At 40.8% G+C, this 17,243-nt stretch overlaps 1 protein-coding gene across 1 annotated transcript; it reads left to right on the top strand.

The window, feature by feature from the left end:
* Positions 1 to 15,270: 15,270 nt before the first annotated feature.
* On the top strand, positions 15,271 to 16,567 carry LOC129673878 (60S ribosomal protein L9-like). The gene is made up of 2 exons (XM_055603736.1): positions 15,271 to 15,548; positions 16,231 to 16,567. The coding sequence occupies exons 1-2, from the start codon at positions 15,271 to 15,273 to the stop codon at positions 16,565 to 16,567; spliced, it is 615 nt and encodes a 204-aa protein (XP_055459711.1).
* The last annotated feature ends 676 nt before the right edge of the window (positions 16,568 to 17,243 follow it).

A 17,243-nucleotide genomic window follows, 5' to 3' on the forward strand; every position in this document is an offset into this window, starting at 1 on the left:
GCGCTGAGCACTGGTGCGTGTTCTCTTTTAGGTCCATTTTCCTGCCTCTTCAGTGTTCCCAATGGGGCACACATCCAACTTCTGTACGCAACTTCCACCCTGTTTTCTGAAACAATTGCAGTTCTTCATCCTCTCCCAACAACAGAAGGTGATGTGCTTGGGCTGAGCGCTCTCAACACCTGTGGTGTCATTGGCCACCTTCAGGTGTGAACTGAGGTCTCTCTGTGGTGTTGCTCACAGGTTTCAGCTTCCTGAAAACGGGTAGCTTTGAGCATCTGCCATGGATTGATGCTAGGAGTGCATTAATACTGACATTTTATTTTATCTAGTACTGAAGTATTTGCTGCACCTCAGAATTAGTTACCGTCTCGGAGATGGTGACCACCATGTTAGAAGATTTTGCGTGGCCATGACTCTGTTGACATATATCTAGACTGTAAACACAGTTGATGGCTTGCTTTTTGTTTTTGTGAAAGAATGTTGCAAACAGCAAAAGCTCTACATTTTGCTGCTGCTTACCTTGTCCTTTTTCCCCTTCTTAATAGTGTGTGTGTGTGTGTGTGTGTGTGTGTGTGTGTGTGTGTGTGTGTGTGTGAAACACAGGAAATCAATACCCAACTTAGGGTCATAAAGATTTTTTTCATAGTTTTCTTTTTTTTCTCTAGACTTTAGGGCTTTGGTTTTTATATGTATTTGTGTGTGTACTCATGTGCATACCAGAGTCAAAGCTGGGAGTGTTCCTCACTCTTACCCAGCTTATTTTGTGTGACAGGATCTGTTGTAGAACCTGGATCAATTAGGCTGGCCTGGCTGGCCAACAAGCACCAGGGATTGATCTGCCTATACCTTCAGGCCCCCATGCTTTCTGAGCAGACTGAACCACCTCACCATAACCAGCTTTTAAATTTAAAACAGAAAAAAGTGGACTGTTTAAAAGTTAGTTTAACTACTGTCCTCCTAGAGATTTGAAAAGTCATTAGTCCATCAAGAATGGCTACCATGAAAAAAAGCAATCACATGCAAAACAGGGTCATTAAAAAGAAATTTAGGGGTGGGCTGTAAAGTTCAGTGGTTGAGCACTTTTGTAGCAAACCACTTTTGTAGCATGTACAAGGCCTTGGGCTTAACCCTGGACATTACAAATGCAAGAAACATTAAAAGAGCAGCAGGAATGTGGAACAGTCAAGAACTAACAATCAGAACACTTGTTGAATACCTACTGTGTGCATTTGCTGAATACCTACTATGACATTATTCCCAATGCTTGACAACTATTGGTTCATTTTTGTTTCATAATAATCCTTGAAAAACATATTGCTATTATCTGTATTTTGTAGATGACAAAACTGAGGCAGGAAAATGCTAAATCACTCCCTCATGACATAACTGGGCATGGTGAGGCCTGGCTGGCAAAAACAGGCATGTCTGAACGACAGAGCAACAACCCGAGGTGTCAGGTACAATAGTGGTTAAGAAGACCAAGGGGAAAGCTGGGTACATGATTCCTGATGTGAGTTCTAAAAGAAAAGAAAGGGGAAGAACACACACGATTTAAAAATTAACATAAACTTTAGAAAGACATTCTGGTTTATCTGCTGGTATAAAGAATCTATCAAAAACTACACACACACACACACACACACACACACACACACACACACACACACACCTAGGCATATCTTAGTGAAAAATTTATAATTTTAAAGAGTGGGAAGAAAGGGCAGGAGGAAGAGGGAGAATTCTATCAATGGGAATTGAAACAAGAATGAGGACTGGGAGAGAGGTGAGCTGAAAAGCAGAACGCAGGAGCGTGCTTCACGGGAAAGCTAAGCGTGGTTCATCACAGACTAACTGCAGGGTTTGGGAGAAGCACGGAGGAAAGCGTGTTGTTGGTCACTCCGTACAAAAGTCACAGGCAAAGCAGAGAAAGTTGGAAGATGCTGAGAAAATGCAAACAAAGAAGTTACTGTGAGTTGCGGTTCCCAGGCAATTTCCACATCCCCCAAAGCTTTCCAAAACCGCATCAGAGAGGAGGCCGAGTGGGCCAAACAGGATTTTCAAGGTTGTCATTTTAACATTTAAATAGCTGAGAAATTATCGATCTGTGTGGTTACTGCTTGTTAATGTCATTGCCTTTAAGATCTCAGCTGCCGCGTAGATCTCACGTGTATCTCAGGACACTGAGCTGCGAGGGAGCCCAGTGCTTTTCCTCTTCTCTCAGGGTCAGCTCGGAACACGTTACCTCCAGCTTCTGAAATCACGCATGGAGATTCTCCCCACATTTAACAAATCAGTTCTCCAGTGGACCCAGTTGTTGCCCGCTGTTTTCAATCAGTTCTAATACCACCTTGAAAGAACATGGAGCTCAGAGTTTGTAAACTTGGTTCGTGAAGCCCGCCACCTCATACACCAAGTGCAAACAGCGGCTGTGGCCACAGCTGGGATTCCTACTCCCCTCTCCTTTGCTTTCATTAAATTGCTAGAGCAGAACATGGGCAAACACCCTATCTTTATTGGTTTATTGGACTAATAATAAAGGGCCTGTCAGAGGAAACAGATACACAGCCAGATGAAAGTCAGCAGAGGACAAGGTCAGGGGAGGGTGGAGCTTCGTCTCTTCTCCAGAATGCTCCACAGGTTCAACTGTCTAGAAGCTCACACAAACTCTGCCCTTTGGGGTTTTAGGGTGGCTTCATTATGTAGTCTTGATTGACTAAATAATTGTTCGGCCTCTTCTATCACAACCGTAAGTCTTTTATCAGATGTCTGTGTTGTAGGTGGGGCATAGAGTCCTCTACCCACGCTTTGATCTCCTTGTTAGAATAGATTCTGTCCTGAGGCTCTTTTCAGACCTAGTCACCAATCACCTTAGTGACACACAAAAGATACCCATCATTTTACACATTTGAAGGCATTTAAGAGCTGTTCTCTCAGAAAGCGGCTGCAGCTACAGAGATAGCTCAGAGGAGGACCCAGGAACCTGCATCCACATGGCAGCTCACAGCTATCTATAACTTCAGTCCTAGGGGACCTGATTCCAACCTGTGTATGGACTCCCTGTGTACCAGGCATGCACACGGTGTACAGACATGCATGCAGACAAAACACCCATGCACATAAAATAAAAGACAAGAAAGAGTGTACTTCCTTTGCAGAGGACACAAGTTCAAATCCAAGCACCCATACCAGGTTTCTCAAACCACTACAACTTCAGCTTTGACGCCTCTAGATCTCAGAGACACCAACACTCATATGAACATGTCTACACACAGACCTACACACATGTATGAAATTAAAAACAACAAAACAAATCTTTAATTAAAGAAAAGGGGATAGAGACCAAACTAGCACCAGTCTAGCACTGCCTGGCACTATCTGAAAGCACAGATACACTGTCCGCAACATGGAGAGAGAGAGAGAGAGAGAGAGAGAGAGAGAGACAAGAGACAGAAACAGACAAGAGTGTGCACGAGGAGCTGGAAGGCCTGAACTGGAACAGTCTTCAACTTAGCATCCCACTGTCCCTCACCACAGACTCAGACTTCCCTCAGGAACAGAAGAGTCAGGAGAAGGCAGTGCAGTTGGTAGAAGCTCACAGGCAGCCACCAGCAAAGAAGGGCTACTGTGCTTGCTCACCTAGTGGATTCAATAAAGGCCCATCTGTCAAAGGCTTGGTTCACGGCTTGTGGCACTAGCTGTTAGGGAGTTCAGGACACTTAGAAAAAGTGGAACCTAGCAGAAGATTTTCTGGTACCTGAGATGTGCCCCTGAAGGGGGCTACAGGGACCTCTGTGTTTTTCATGTTTTGGCCAGGAGGAGACTATTTTCATCATGTGTTTTCACCATAATGTTCTGTCTCATTAGAAGCCCAACGCAGCGGGTCCCGTGGATCCTGAGCTGAGACCTGTCAGACCGTGAGCCAAAACAGAACTCCCTCTTTCAAAATGGATTCTCTCTGTTTGTGGCTTGGGTGTTTGTTTCCTTTTGTTTCTTAGGGTAACAAGCAGGCAGAGATGCCCCCAACTGAACTAAGGTAGGTGTTTATTTTTAAAAGAGTGTTGTAACTTAAAGGCCACTGAGTAGTTTATCCAAGCAGAGAGCTTCTGGAAAATAAATAAATATAGCATTCACAGGGCCCTGGAAAGTTCACATACCTGGGGCTGGAGTGATGGTTCAGGCGTTAAGAGGACCTGAGTTCAATTTGCACAACCACATGGTGGCTTTAAAGCATCTGTAATGGAATCTGATTCCCTCTTCTGCGGTGCATGAAGACAGTGTTCATATACGTAAAATAAATAAATCTTAAACAAAACAAAACAAAACAGAATCAGTGTGTCGCTCCATGTTTTCCATTTCGAGCTCTTCCTGCCGTGACTTCCCTCAGATAGGCTGTGACCAGCGACCGCAATAAGCCCTTTACTCCTCTGAGTTGCTTTTGGTCAGAGTGTTTTATCACAAAAAGTGACTCTAAACCCTGGTTCTAATAGAATTTAGCAATGGATTCAGCTCATCCTAGCAGTTCAGGTGACCAGAGACTTTGGTTGCTGTCTTATTTCTTATCAATATACAATACAAAATGACTTAAATTTACACACAAAAAAACTTAAATTTCTATCAACGTATATTAATCCATACCAACATAAAATAACACATCAAATGACAAAAAGCATCCTTCCCACATTTTGGGCATGGGGAATTCACGTAGGCAAAGATATCTTTTGGATGAAAAGATATCTTTGAAATATCTTTGAAAAATTTGGGATATCGGCCAAGTTCCAGGAAAGCTAGCTGTATCTTTTCCTGTCCATTATGTTTTGTCTGTCCAGTCTCTGCGTTGTCTGTCCTTTGGGCTAGCCCTTTTGAAGATGATTTTCATGCAAATTTTGGAAAAATTAGTAATTGAGGCAGTCTGTGAGAGTTAATCACCTGGGCTATTTGCTTTGTGAGGACATTCATGTCTCAGGTGATAAAAGGTTTTCCCTGGTCACATCTAATTTTTAAAAGTTGTATTTTATTTTATTTTGTCATTCACTGTAGATATGTAAGCATAACCATGTCCCCATCTCAAAACTATTTCAGGTTTCTATTCTAGTGTCAACACATCTTTGTGGTACATTGGCTGCCCTGGTTCTTCAGTTTTATTCCCGTAACCCAGTGTCTCTCAGCTGCTGATGTTCCTGTTTTCACTGACATTAAGAAAACTTAAAGTTAACAAAGCGTTATTTAATCTGTCCCGGGGTGGGGGGTTACTCTTCCTTTTTGTTTAATAAGCATCTCTTTTAAGAGTATAATTGGCTCTTTCTACAACTGCTTGTCCTGTAGGATTGTGTGATATACCCATAATGTATACTATATCTGTATACAGTAATATATATACAGTATATTATATATAATAAATATAATATATTTATACTGTAATATGTAAACAATTGTTTCAACTTATTGGATACATATGCAGGAGAATTACTAGTCTTAATTTTTGCAGGTATGCCCATAATTGCCATTATTTCTAATAAGTGTGTAATTACACAATCATCCATTTCAGAACTTAAAGGAGTTCCCCGTTGAAACCCTGAGTAGGTATGTATATATTTTTGTTTTCCAAATTCTGTAAAATTCAAAAATTCAAACCATACCTCTGCCATATTTCATTCTGTTACCGCTAGGGTTAGTACCAGCAGGTAATGGAATTGGGTTATATAGAGACACACAGGACTTTTTTGTTTGTTTGTTTCTTTGTCCTATTGCCAAGTGAAATAAATTTTTTTTCTTTAAACCTTTTCCATTAACACGATGTTTCTCCTGAAATTTTGAGGCTTCTAACACATTTCCTATTAGTTATTGATCAATTTCCTCATTTCATTGTGCCAACGAATCTGAGTGATAGATAATGGATAGTTTCTACTTGTGATGGCCCGTTGTAATCACGTAAATAACAAGGTTAATTCTGAGCTATCAGGAACAAATTCAGCGGTCTCTATATGCAAAACAACTCTCTCTGCATATAAGAAATCAGTAATTATATTAAGAGATTCAGGAAACTCTAATAATACCATAAGGATTGCATACAGTTCTGATATTTGAACTGAGGTAGGTGGACTTTTGACCACGTTTCTTATTTTGTCTGACATCATCTGCCATCCCTCTCTTGTTTGTATCAGTATAGAATGTTGTTACCTCTGGCATTGGTGTTCTTGTTACAATACATGGAAGAATCCAATTAGTTCTTTTTTATAAGCTGAATATGTTTGCTTTTGGATATTTACTATTAATTTCTCCCAAGTAGTTACTACAAGCTCTTTGCCAATGTTCATTGATCACCCACAATGACATGATCTCAGCATTAGTAAGAGGTACTACAATTTTGGCTTGGTCTGTTCCTGACAATTGATGTAACCTTATTCTACCTTTTATAATTAATTCAGAAATCTTTTCTATATATGTCTTCAATTTTTTACTTTGTTTATGTGCTAAGAAAATTTATTCCATAATGCTATCTTCCCTTTGCATAATAAGCCAAGCAGAAGAATATGCTGAAGACAAAATGACCAAAATTCAATCAAGTTTAGATCAGTTTGATCCACATATGCATCTTGTAGTCTTTGTTCTAAAAGAGTTAACTTTTTCTGCTTCAGCTGTTAGACATCTTGGACTGTTTAAATTTGAATCTCCTTGTAATGTTGAAACAAATTGCTTAACTCGTAATTACTCAGTCCAATTGTAGGCCTCAGCCAGTTAATATCTCCCATTAATTTTTGAAAAGCATTATGAGTTTGCAATTGGTTCCTATGGATCTGTACTTTTTGTGGTTGAATTTTTGTTGACTGATTTTATAACCCAAATAACTAAGTGAATCTCCTTTTTGTATTTTTTTCTGGAGCAATCTATAACCTGCAACTTGGTAGAATTCTTTGTGTCTCCTTAAACATTTTCTCTAAAGTATCTGTGTCAGAATCAGCCAACAAAATGTCATCCATGTAATGATATTTGATCGATTGAGGAAATTGCCTATGAATTATTTCTAACAGTTATTGCACAAAATATTGACATAAAGTTGGACTATTTAACATTCCCTGTGGCAGTACCTTCCAATGGTGTCTCTTAATTGGGCCACTATTGTTCACAGTAGGTCCTGAGAAAGCAAACCTTTCCCTATGCTGCTCATGCAAGTGTATTGTGAAAAAACAATCTTTTAGGTCAATTATTATTATAGGCCATGATCTAGGTAACAAAGAAGGTAAAGGAAGTCCAGGCTGTAAAGGTCCCATTGGTTGAATTACTCTATTGACTGATCTTAAATCCATCATCATCTTCCATTTTTTCTGATTTCTTTTTTACAACAAACGCAGGGGAATTCCATGGGCTGGTAGACCCTCTATGTGTTGAGCTTCCAGCTACTCTTGTACCAGTTGTTCAAATGCCTGCAGTTTTTCTTTTTTTATGGGCCACTGTTCTTACCTTCAAAGATCTGTTTGATATCCATTTCAGGGGCCAGGCTGTTGGTATTTCAGCAGTGGCCCCTATTATAAATTTGGAAACTCAATTTCTGTGAAGTCCTATGTTTGGACAATGAACGCAGCTTTTGCTAGCTCTTGATTACCCATATGAATAGCTTCTCCAGGAGCATCTACCATATCATCCCTAATTTTCTCATTTGCTGTCTTTGGGCCTGCAGACAGGCCCAAAAGAGTACCCTTGTAAAAGATTAATTGGAGTACCCTTGTAAAAGATTCCTTCCTCATAAATTTATGACTGTGTCAGCTACATAGGATCTCAAATTCCCTGTTTGCCCTTCTGGTTGCACACATTTAATCCATTGGACACTTTGTCTTATTTGTGATAATCTATCAATTCCTATAAACTGTGTATAAACCTTTTAAAGTGGCCAATCTGGATACCAAGACTTTGGGGAAAATATATTGACATCAGCTCCTGTATCCACCAAACATCATTCATCTATATCATTAATTTGGGTCTCTGCCCATTAACCACTGTTTCCCAGGACACAGGTGTTCTAGTACTCCCAGAAGCCCCTGCTCTTTCTACTGGAGTAGCCTTGCCCCTGATGTAAGGAAACAGTAACAGCTGAGCAATTCTATCCCTTGCATTAGTTTGCATCTCCTCTTTCACATTCACCTTTAATTTCTTCCTTGCAATCTCCATCTTTGATATCTGGATGCACAATAAACCCTTGAGAAGTTAATCCACTTCTTCCCAGAATTATTCCTACTGTCCCTGAAAGTAAAGGACCATAAACACCATGGCTACATTGTAATATGGACCTTGACCTTCTGCAACCAGGAGCTCCAAATCAAGTTGTTTCATTTTATGTTGCCTTGGTCATGGAATTTCTTCACAGAAATGGAAAAGTAATTAACACACACAGACACACACACACACACACACACCTATTATAAGATATCTATATATTTGAGTCAAATTGTGTTACCCTACATAGGAAATAATGCCTCTCCAAGAACCTGTAGTGTGCCAAAATAAAAGTGCAGTGCCAAACATAGATCACAACTATCTATTTTATTGGAGGTAATTGATTGGAGGTATTTGGAGATTCCTCAAATAATACAAGCCATTTATATTGCCCTTGTATGTCCCTAGAATTTGATAAGGCCGTTGCTGAAGACACCACACATTTTGGTCACTGGACTTGAATATCGTTTATTTCTTTTTTTTTTTTAATTCTTTAAAAAACATTATTTGTTTCATGTATATGAGTATTTTCTCTTCATGTATGTATGGGCACCATGTGTGTCCCTGGTGCCTGCAGGAGTCAGAAGAGGGCATTGGTTTCTCAGAAGCTGGAGTTACAGATGGTTTTGAGATGCCATAAGTAAGCTGAGAACTAAACTTGGGTCCTCTGCAAGTATTGCAAAGGCGCTTAACTGCTGAGCTATCTGTCCAGCCCCAGATCTTGGTGTTTTGTGTTTAGTTAGTTAGTTAGTTAGTTAGTTAGTTAGTTAGTTAGTTAGTTTTAATCTAAGCAGCTAGGCTCTCTGGAAGTACAAACACACGCAGGGTTTGAAGACAGAAGAACTAGAAAGGTGACTATGAAGGTGGAGAGAGAGGTGTAAAGGGAGAGGAGTAGAGAACAAAGGAAGGTAACGGAGTCTAGGTGTCACCAGAGAAGAAGAGGAAGGAGGCAGAGAAAACACATAAAACAGTATTCGTTTGTATGCTAGCCAAAGCGTTATTTTAGAAAGACACTAAAATTAGAGAAAATTAAATATTAGCTAGAAGATGGCATAAAAAAGACCCTGTATTCTCTAATGTCAAAGGAAGAACAGGGTGACAGTACAAACATCAGGCAAACAGGGCTTCTGAGATTAGGAGCTGCCTCTGTGTGACTGAAAAGAGGGTAACAAAGGACATGGCTTATTTCTAAGAGAGTGGGGTGTAGTCCAGTGGAAAAACATTTGCTCAACATGTGTGAGGTCATGGGTTTTATCCCCAGCACAGCACATGCATACGTGTATACACCCACACTCTCACACACAGAGGATTTGAGATTCTATTTCCAAGAGAGTAACAGAGGAGGAATATTAGGAGTCACACAGCAGTTGACAGGGAACCAGAGAAGCACGACAGAGAGGCTATATGCAGGAAAAAGTGGTAAGCAGCCTGCGTCTCCAGCCATGGCTTCCAGTCCAGTGAGGAGAAGCCATGGCCATGTGCTAGACACGATGACCTTGGCTAAACAGACCTAACCCCAAAGAACCAGCTCCCAGTTCTGACAGGGCTTAAGTCAAGTGTGAGGACTCAGAATGACAGTTACTGTCGCCACGCTGCAAGCATTCCCCACATGTTAGAGTGGTATAGGCACCATGAGATGGGAGCTATTGTTTGAGACTGAGTTTCTCTGGGGACCGAAACACAAGAAACAACCACAAGTCAGGGAACTTGGGGACACCCTGTCGAAACATTAGAGCTGCCTCCCCACCAATTGCATCACGTCACAGCAGACAGCATAGAAGAGAAAACAGGCAAAATTATGTCTTTCTAAGCCTGGCTTATTTTTGCTTATTTTCCCATCTCCGCCCATTTTCCTGTGAATTCTGTAATTTCATTTTTTCTTTGCAGGTGAATAGTTTCACTGTGTGTCTGTCACACATCCTTTACCTGTTCTTCTCTTGACAAGCCCCTGGGCTGGTCCGGTATCTTGGCTACAGTGAGCGGTACAGCAATAAGAGCCGATATGTAGGTATCTCTGTAGAACACTGGCTTAGGAGCCTTGGGGAGTAGTCTCAGGAGTGGCCTAGTGGGGTCACGTGGTACTTAGCGTTTCATGTTTTTAAGAACATGAGCATGGATGTGCATAGTAGCTGTAAGTAAGGGTCTCTCCCCTCATCTTTGCTGGCCTTTGTTGCCACTGATCGTCTTGACCATAGCCATTCTGGCCAGAATGTGATGGAATATCGAAGCAGTTTTAAAGTTGTTTTTGTTTTGTTTTGTTTTGTTTCCCCCTTCCTGGTAACTAAAGACACTGAATACTTCTTTTTTTGAAATATTTGTTGGCTGTTTGTATTTCTTTCTGTGGGAATAGCCTTTTCAATTCATTAGTCCACTTACTGCCTAGATGATTTAGGTTTGGGTATTTAATTGGTCTTTATAGATTCTAGGTGTTAATTTCCTGCCAAGTGAGATCTGCCTCAGGCTGCAGACACCACCCAGTGGATATTGCTGCAAACCAAGTATAAGCCTGTACAAAACAGAGCAGAAACATAAAAGTATAAAAATGCAATTTTGAGGCTATTTGTTTCTTCATCAGACAAGACATTTCATCAATAGGATTGTTAGTGTATTAACTGTTTACTGGATACATTTGATCTAATCACTAGAACAAACAAAAATACTGTTTATCACTCCATCTGTCATTTTTCTGTCAAAATGGAATGGGCAGAAGGATTGCCATGAGTTCTAGCACAGCCTGGAATTACATATCAAGAACCAGGCCAGCCAGGAAACTCTAATAACCTGTGTGTGTGTGTGTGTGTGTGTGTGCGCGCGCGCGCGCGCACAGGTCTCTTATGTTCCTCACCTCTTCCTACAGCCTTAGACAAAGGCTCTCACAGAAGTTGTAGTTCTGCAGTTGCCACTTTTCCCCATTCATGTTGGTGGTTCAGAAATGCTCAGACTAACTCCTAGCTGTCTACACAAGTTTCTTGTTCAAATTCTGTTAAAGCAAGAATAGGATATCCACAACCAGGGTAAATTTTAGAACCAAAAGGCCTTTCAGGACATGGACAAAGGTAATTAGAACCCTGACTCAGGGCTTTGAGTGCCATTTCTGCCTGGCAAAAGTATTTGCATCATAACCCTCCCCCCAATTTACAAAGCTCTAAGGAATTGTATACCAGGCACTGTTGTGACCATTTGCTTCTCACAACACTCCTGTGAGACAAGAAGAGGCGGCTCCGTAGGTAAGAGAGCCCGACGCTTTTCCAGAGTTCCTGAGTTCAGCTCCCAGCACCCTCCTTAGGCAGCTCACAACTGCCTATAACAGTTTCTAGGGGATCTGGTGGCTTCTTCTCGTCTTTGAGGGCACCCTTCTGTAATCACACACACACACACACACACACCACACACAATCTTTTTTTAAAAGATTTTTTTATTTTTTAAATTTAACTAATTTAATTAGTCACTTACATCCTAACTGTAGCCCCCTCCCTCCTCTCCTCCTGATCCTACCTTTCCTCCCTTTTCCTCCTATCCTCCCTCCCCAACCCCTTAGAAAAGGAGAGCCACAACAATAACAATAACAACAACAACCCACTCCCGTACATCAGGACTGAGCACATTCTCTTCCTCAGTGGCCTGGTAAAATAGCCTTGCCAGGGGAAAGTGATCAAAAAGCATGCAACAAAGTCTTTGTTAGAGACAGCCCCTGCTCCCCTCACTAGGGAGTCCATATGAAGACCAAGCTGCCCATTGGGTAAATATGTGTAGGGAACCCGGGTCCAATCCATGCATGGTCCTTGGTTGGTGTTTTAGTCTCTGCAAGCCTGCGCCCCCACCCCCTGCCACCACTCCTGGGCGCAAGTTAGTTGGCTTTGTTGGTCTTCTTGTGGAGTTCTTGTCCCCTCTGGGTCCTTCTATACTTCCCCCAACTCTTCTGTTTGGTGCCCTGCACTTCACCCAATGTTTGGCTGTGAGTCTCAGCATCTGTTTTGATGCATTGCTGGGTAGAGCCTCTCAGAAGCCAGCTGTCCTAGGTACTTGTCTGGTAGCATAGCAGAGTGTCATTAACAATGTCAGGGGTGGCTCTCTCCCTTGGGGTGGGTCTCAGGTTGGGCCAGGCATTGGTCGGATATTCCTCAGTCTCCGCTCTATATTTATTCCTACACATCTTGTAGGCAAGGTAAACTTTGGGTCAAAGTTTTTGTGGGTGGGTTGGAGTTCTCCTCTCTCCACTAGGAGTCCTGTCTGGCTAGAGGGTGGTTTCTTCAGTCTCCATGACCCCCACCACTAGCGGTCTCAGTCAGAACCATCCCCATATCCTCCAAGAAATCTACCCTGCCATAGGTTTCTAGCTTGTCTCAGAGATGACCCTGGCCATGCTTTCTTTTCTCTTTACAAGCCCTCTGTCGTCCTGCTCCTGCTCTCCCCACATCTGACCCTGTTCTCATTTCCCCCAGCACTCCCTCTCCTATCCTGCTCCCTCTCTTCAACCACTTCTGCTGTCTAATCTATTTCCCTTTCTGAGTGAGATTTAAACATCCTTGGGCCCTTGTTACTTAGCTTCTTTGGGGTTGTGAATTGTAATATGGTTATCCTATACTATATGGCTAATATCTCCTAAGAAGTGAGTATATACCATGTGTGTCTTTCTGGGTCTGTGTTACCTCACTCAGGTTGATCTTTTCTAGTTCCATCCATTTGTCTACAAATTTCTTAATTTCCTTGTTTTTAATAGCTGAATAGTATTTCATTGTGTAAATGTACAACCGTTTCTTTATCCATTCTTCAATTGAGGAACATCTGTGTTGTTTCCAGTTTATGGCTATTATGAATAAGGCTGCTATGAACATAACTGAGCAAACGTCCTTGTTGTATGGTAGAGCATCTTTTAGGTATCTGCCCAAGAGTGACAGAGCTGAGTCTTGATGTATCACTATTCCCAATTCTCTGAGAAAGTGCCTGATTGATTTCCAAAGTGGTTGTACACGTTTGCATTCCCACCAGCAATGGAGGAGGGTTCCCCTTTCTCCACATCCTCACCAGCATGTGCTGTCCCTTGAGTTTTTGATCTTAGCCATTCTGATGGGTTGATGGAATCTGAAAGTAGTTTGGATTTTTCTCTTATGACTAATGAAGTTGATCATTTCTTTAAGTGCTTCTCAGACATTTGATATTCCTCTGTTGAGAACTCAGTTTCACTCTGTTCCCCATTTTAATTAGATTATTTGGTTTATGGGTGTTTAATTTCTTGAGTTCTTTATATATTTTGGACATTAGCCCTCTGCCAGTTGTGCAGTTGGTGAAGATCCTTTCCCAGTCTGTAGGGTGTTCTGTTGACAGTGTCCTTTGCCTTACAGAAGATTTTCAGTTTCATAAGGTCACACTTATTGGCTCTGATCTTAGAGCCTGAGCTGCTGGTGTTCTATTCAGGAAGTTGTCTCTTGTACCAATGAGTTCAAGGCTATTCCCCACTTTCTCTTCTAATAGCTTTAGTGTGTCTGGATTTATGTTGAGGTCTTTGATCCACTTGGACTTGAGTATTGTGCAGGATGACAAATATGGATCTATTTGCATTTTTCTATATGTAGACAGCCAGTTAGACCAGCATCAATTGTTGAAGATGCTTTTTTTTTTTTTTTTTTTTTTCATTGTATGGTTTTGGCTTCTTTGTCAAAAATCAAGCACCCATAGGTGTGTGAGTTTATTTCCGGTTCTTCGATTCAATTCCATTGATCCATTAGTCTGTTTCTATGCCAGTGACATATAGTTTTTATTACTGTTGCTCTGTAGTTCAGCTTGAAGTCAGGGATGGAGATACCTCCAGAAGATCTTTATGGTATAGGATTGTTTTAGCTATTCTGAGTTTTTGTTTTGTTTTTGTTTTTGTTTTTGAGAATTGTACTTTCAAAGTCTATAAAGACTTGTGTTAGTATTTTGAAGGGAATTTCATTGAATCTATAGATTGCTTTTGGTAAGATGGCAATTATTACTGTTAATTCTACTGATCTAAGAACATCTTTCTGTCTTCTGACATCTTTAATTGCCTTTTTTCAGAGACTTGAAGTTCTTGTCATACAGGTCTTTTACTTGCTTGGTTAGAGTTACACCAAGATTCTTTATATTATTTGTGGATATTGTGAATAGTGTTGTTTCTCTAATTTCTTTCTCAGATTGTTTTTGTCATTTGTATACAGGAGAGCTACTGATTTTTTTAAGTTAATTTTGTATCTAGACACTTTGCTGAAGGTGTTTATCAATTGTAGGAGTTCTCTGGTAGAATTTTGGGGGTCACTTATGTACACTATCATCATCTGTAAATAGAGATACTTTGTCTTCCTTATTATTATTCCTTATTATTATTATTGTCTTCCTTATAAATTATTCCAAGGGCATAATTTGTATGCCCTTGATCTCCTTTACTTGTCTTATTTTTCTAGCTATAACTTCAAGTACTATATTGAAGAGAAATGGAGAAAGTGGGCAGCCTTGTCTTGTCCCTGAATTCAATGGTGTTGCTTTGAGTTTCCATTTAATTTGATTTTGCCCACTGGCTTGCTGTATATTGCCTTTATTGTGCTTAGGTATGAGCTTTGTATCCCTGATCTCTCCAAGACTTTTAGCATGAAGGGGTGTTGGATTTTATTAAGGCTTTTAACTGCCATCCAATGAGATGATCATGTGATTTTTTTTTCTTTAAGTTTGCTTATATGGTGGAGTACATTGACGGATTTTTGTATTTTGAACCATCCCTGCATCCCTGGGATGACGCCTACTTGATCATGATGGATGATGTATTTGATGTGCTCTTGGATTTGGTTTGCAAGTATTTTACTGAGTATTTTTTTTTCATCAATGTTCATGAGGAAATTGATCTGAAATTCTTTTTTTGTTGTTGAGTCTTTGTGTGGTTCTAGGTATCAGGGTGACAGTGGATTCATTAAATGAGTTTAGCAATGTTTCTTCTGTTTCTGTTTGGTGGAGTAGTTTGAAGAGTATTGGTATTAGTTCTTCTATGAAAGTCTGGTAAAATTCTGTGCTAAAACAAGCTGGCTTGTCTTTGCCCCGTCTACTGTGAGAATGAAGACCATTCTCAGCAATCAGAGGGTGGGCATCCCAGAAAATGTCGACATCACTCTGAAAGGGCGCACAGGCATTGTGAAGGGCCCCAGGGGAATCCTGCAGAGACACTTCAATCACATCAACGTAGAGCTGAGTCTTCTTGGAAAGAAAGGGAAGAGACTGAGGGTTGACAAATGGTGGGGTAACAGAAAGGAACTGGCCACTGTCAGAACCATCTACAGTCATGTTCAGAACATGAGCAACGGTGCTACACTGGGCTTCCATTACAAGATGAGGTCTCTGACTGATATGCTCAATCCCCATCCTGAAAGGCAAAGAGGATGGACATCAGAAGAAGAAGAAAGCAGGAAACAACCTAGGAACCTGCCATAGAGGGCCTCTGAAAGGCTCTGCCCTGCAGACTATCAATGCAGACTTATGGGCAACCTTTGGGCAGAGTGCATGGAATCTTATATAAGAAGTGGGAAATAGTAAGTTCTGGAGAGGACAGGAACCCCACAAGGAGAGCAACAGAACCAGAAAATTTGAACACAGGAGTCTTACCAGAGACTCATACTCCAACCAAGTACCAGGCATGGAGATATCCCAGAACCCCTGCACAGATGTAATCCATGGCAGTTTAGTGTCTAAGTGGGTTACATAGTAATGGGAAGAGGGACTGCCTCTGACATAATCTGATTATCCTGCTCTTTGATCACCTCTCCCTGAGGGGGGAGCAGCCTTACCAGGCCACAGAAGATGACAATGCAGCCACTCCTGGTAAGAACTGATAGACTAAAATCAGAATGAAGGAGAAGGGGTCCTCCCCTATTAGTGGACTTGGGGAGGGGCATGCGTGTAGAAGGGGGAGGGAATGTGGGACTGGGAGGGGACGAGGGAGGGGCTTATGGGGGGATACAAAATGAATAAAGTGTAATAAAAGAAAGAAAGAAAGAAAAAAAAACAAACCAAGATGAGGTCTGTGTATGCTCACTTCTTTATCAATGTCGTTTTCCAGGTGAATGGGTCTTTGGTTGAAATCCAAAATTTCTTGGGTGAAAAATACATCCACAGGGTTCGGATGAGGACAGGTGTTGCTTGTTCTGTCTCTCCAGCCCAGAAGGATGAATTAATCTTTGAAGGAAATGATATTGAACTTGTCTCAAATTCAGCAGTGCTGATTCAGCAAGCCACAACAGTTAAAAACAAGGATATCAGAAAGTTTTTAGATGGTATCTATGTGTCTGAAAAGGGAACTGTGCAGCAGGCTGATGACAAAGACCTAAGTTACCCTGCTCCAGAAACAAGATGCTGAATTATAGGGTTTGATTTGGGGTGTCTTTTGGAACAATAAAAGACATATTGAAAACAACAACATCTGGCCCTGGGCTTTTTTTTTTTTTTTTTTTTTTTGGGGGGGGGGGATTTTTGATTACTGTTTCTATTTCCTAAGGGGCTATAGAGCTTTTTAACTTTGGCACTTTGGCAAGTGAAATCTATTAAGAAAATTGTCCATTTCCTTAAGATTTTCCTATTTTGTAGAGTGCAGTCTTTTGAAGTAAGACCCAATGATTTCTTTGTATTTCCTCAGTGTCTGTTGTTACGTCTCCCTTTTCATTTCTGATTTTGCTAATTTGGATACTATCTCTCTGCCTTTTACTTAGTTTGGCTAGGTGTTTGTCTATCTTGTTGATTTTCTCAAAGAACCAGATCTTGGTTTCATTGATTCTTTTTATTTTTTTCTCTTTAGCCCTGAGTTTGATTATTTCCTGCCATCAACTCCTCTTGGGTGTGTTTGCATCCTTTTATTGTAGAGTTTTTAGGTGTGTTTTTAAATTGCTAGTATTAGAACTCTCTAATTTCTTTACGAAGGCCCTTAGTGCAATGAACTTTCCCCTTAGCACTTTTTTCATTGTGTCCTATAAGCTTGGGTATGTTGTACCTTCACTTTCACTGAATTCTAGAAAGTCTTTAGTTACTTTCTTTCTTCC

The sequence above is a fragment of the Psammomys obesus genome, unplaced genomic scaffold, assembly GCF_907164565.1.
Source record: "Psammomys obesus unplaced genomic scaffold, mPsaObe1.curated_primary_1811, whole genome shotgun sequence".
NCBI classification, from domain to species: Eukaryota; Metazoa; Chordata; class Mammalia; order Rodentia; family Muridae; genus Psammomys; species Psammomys obesus.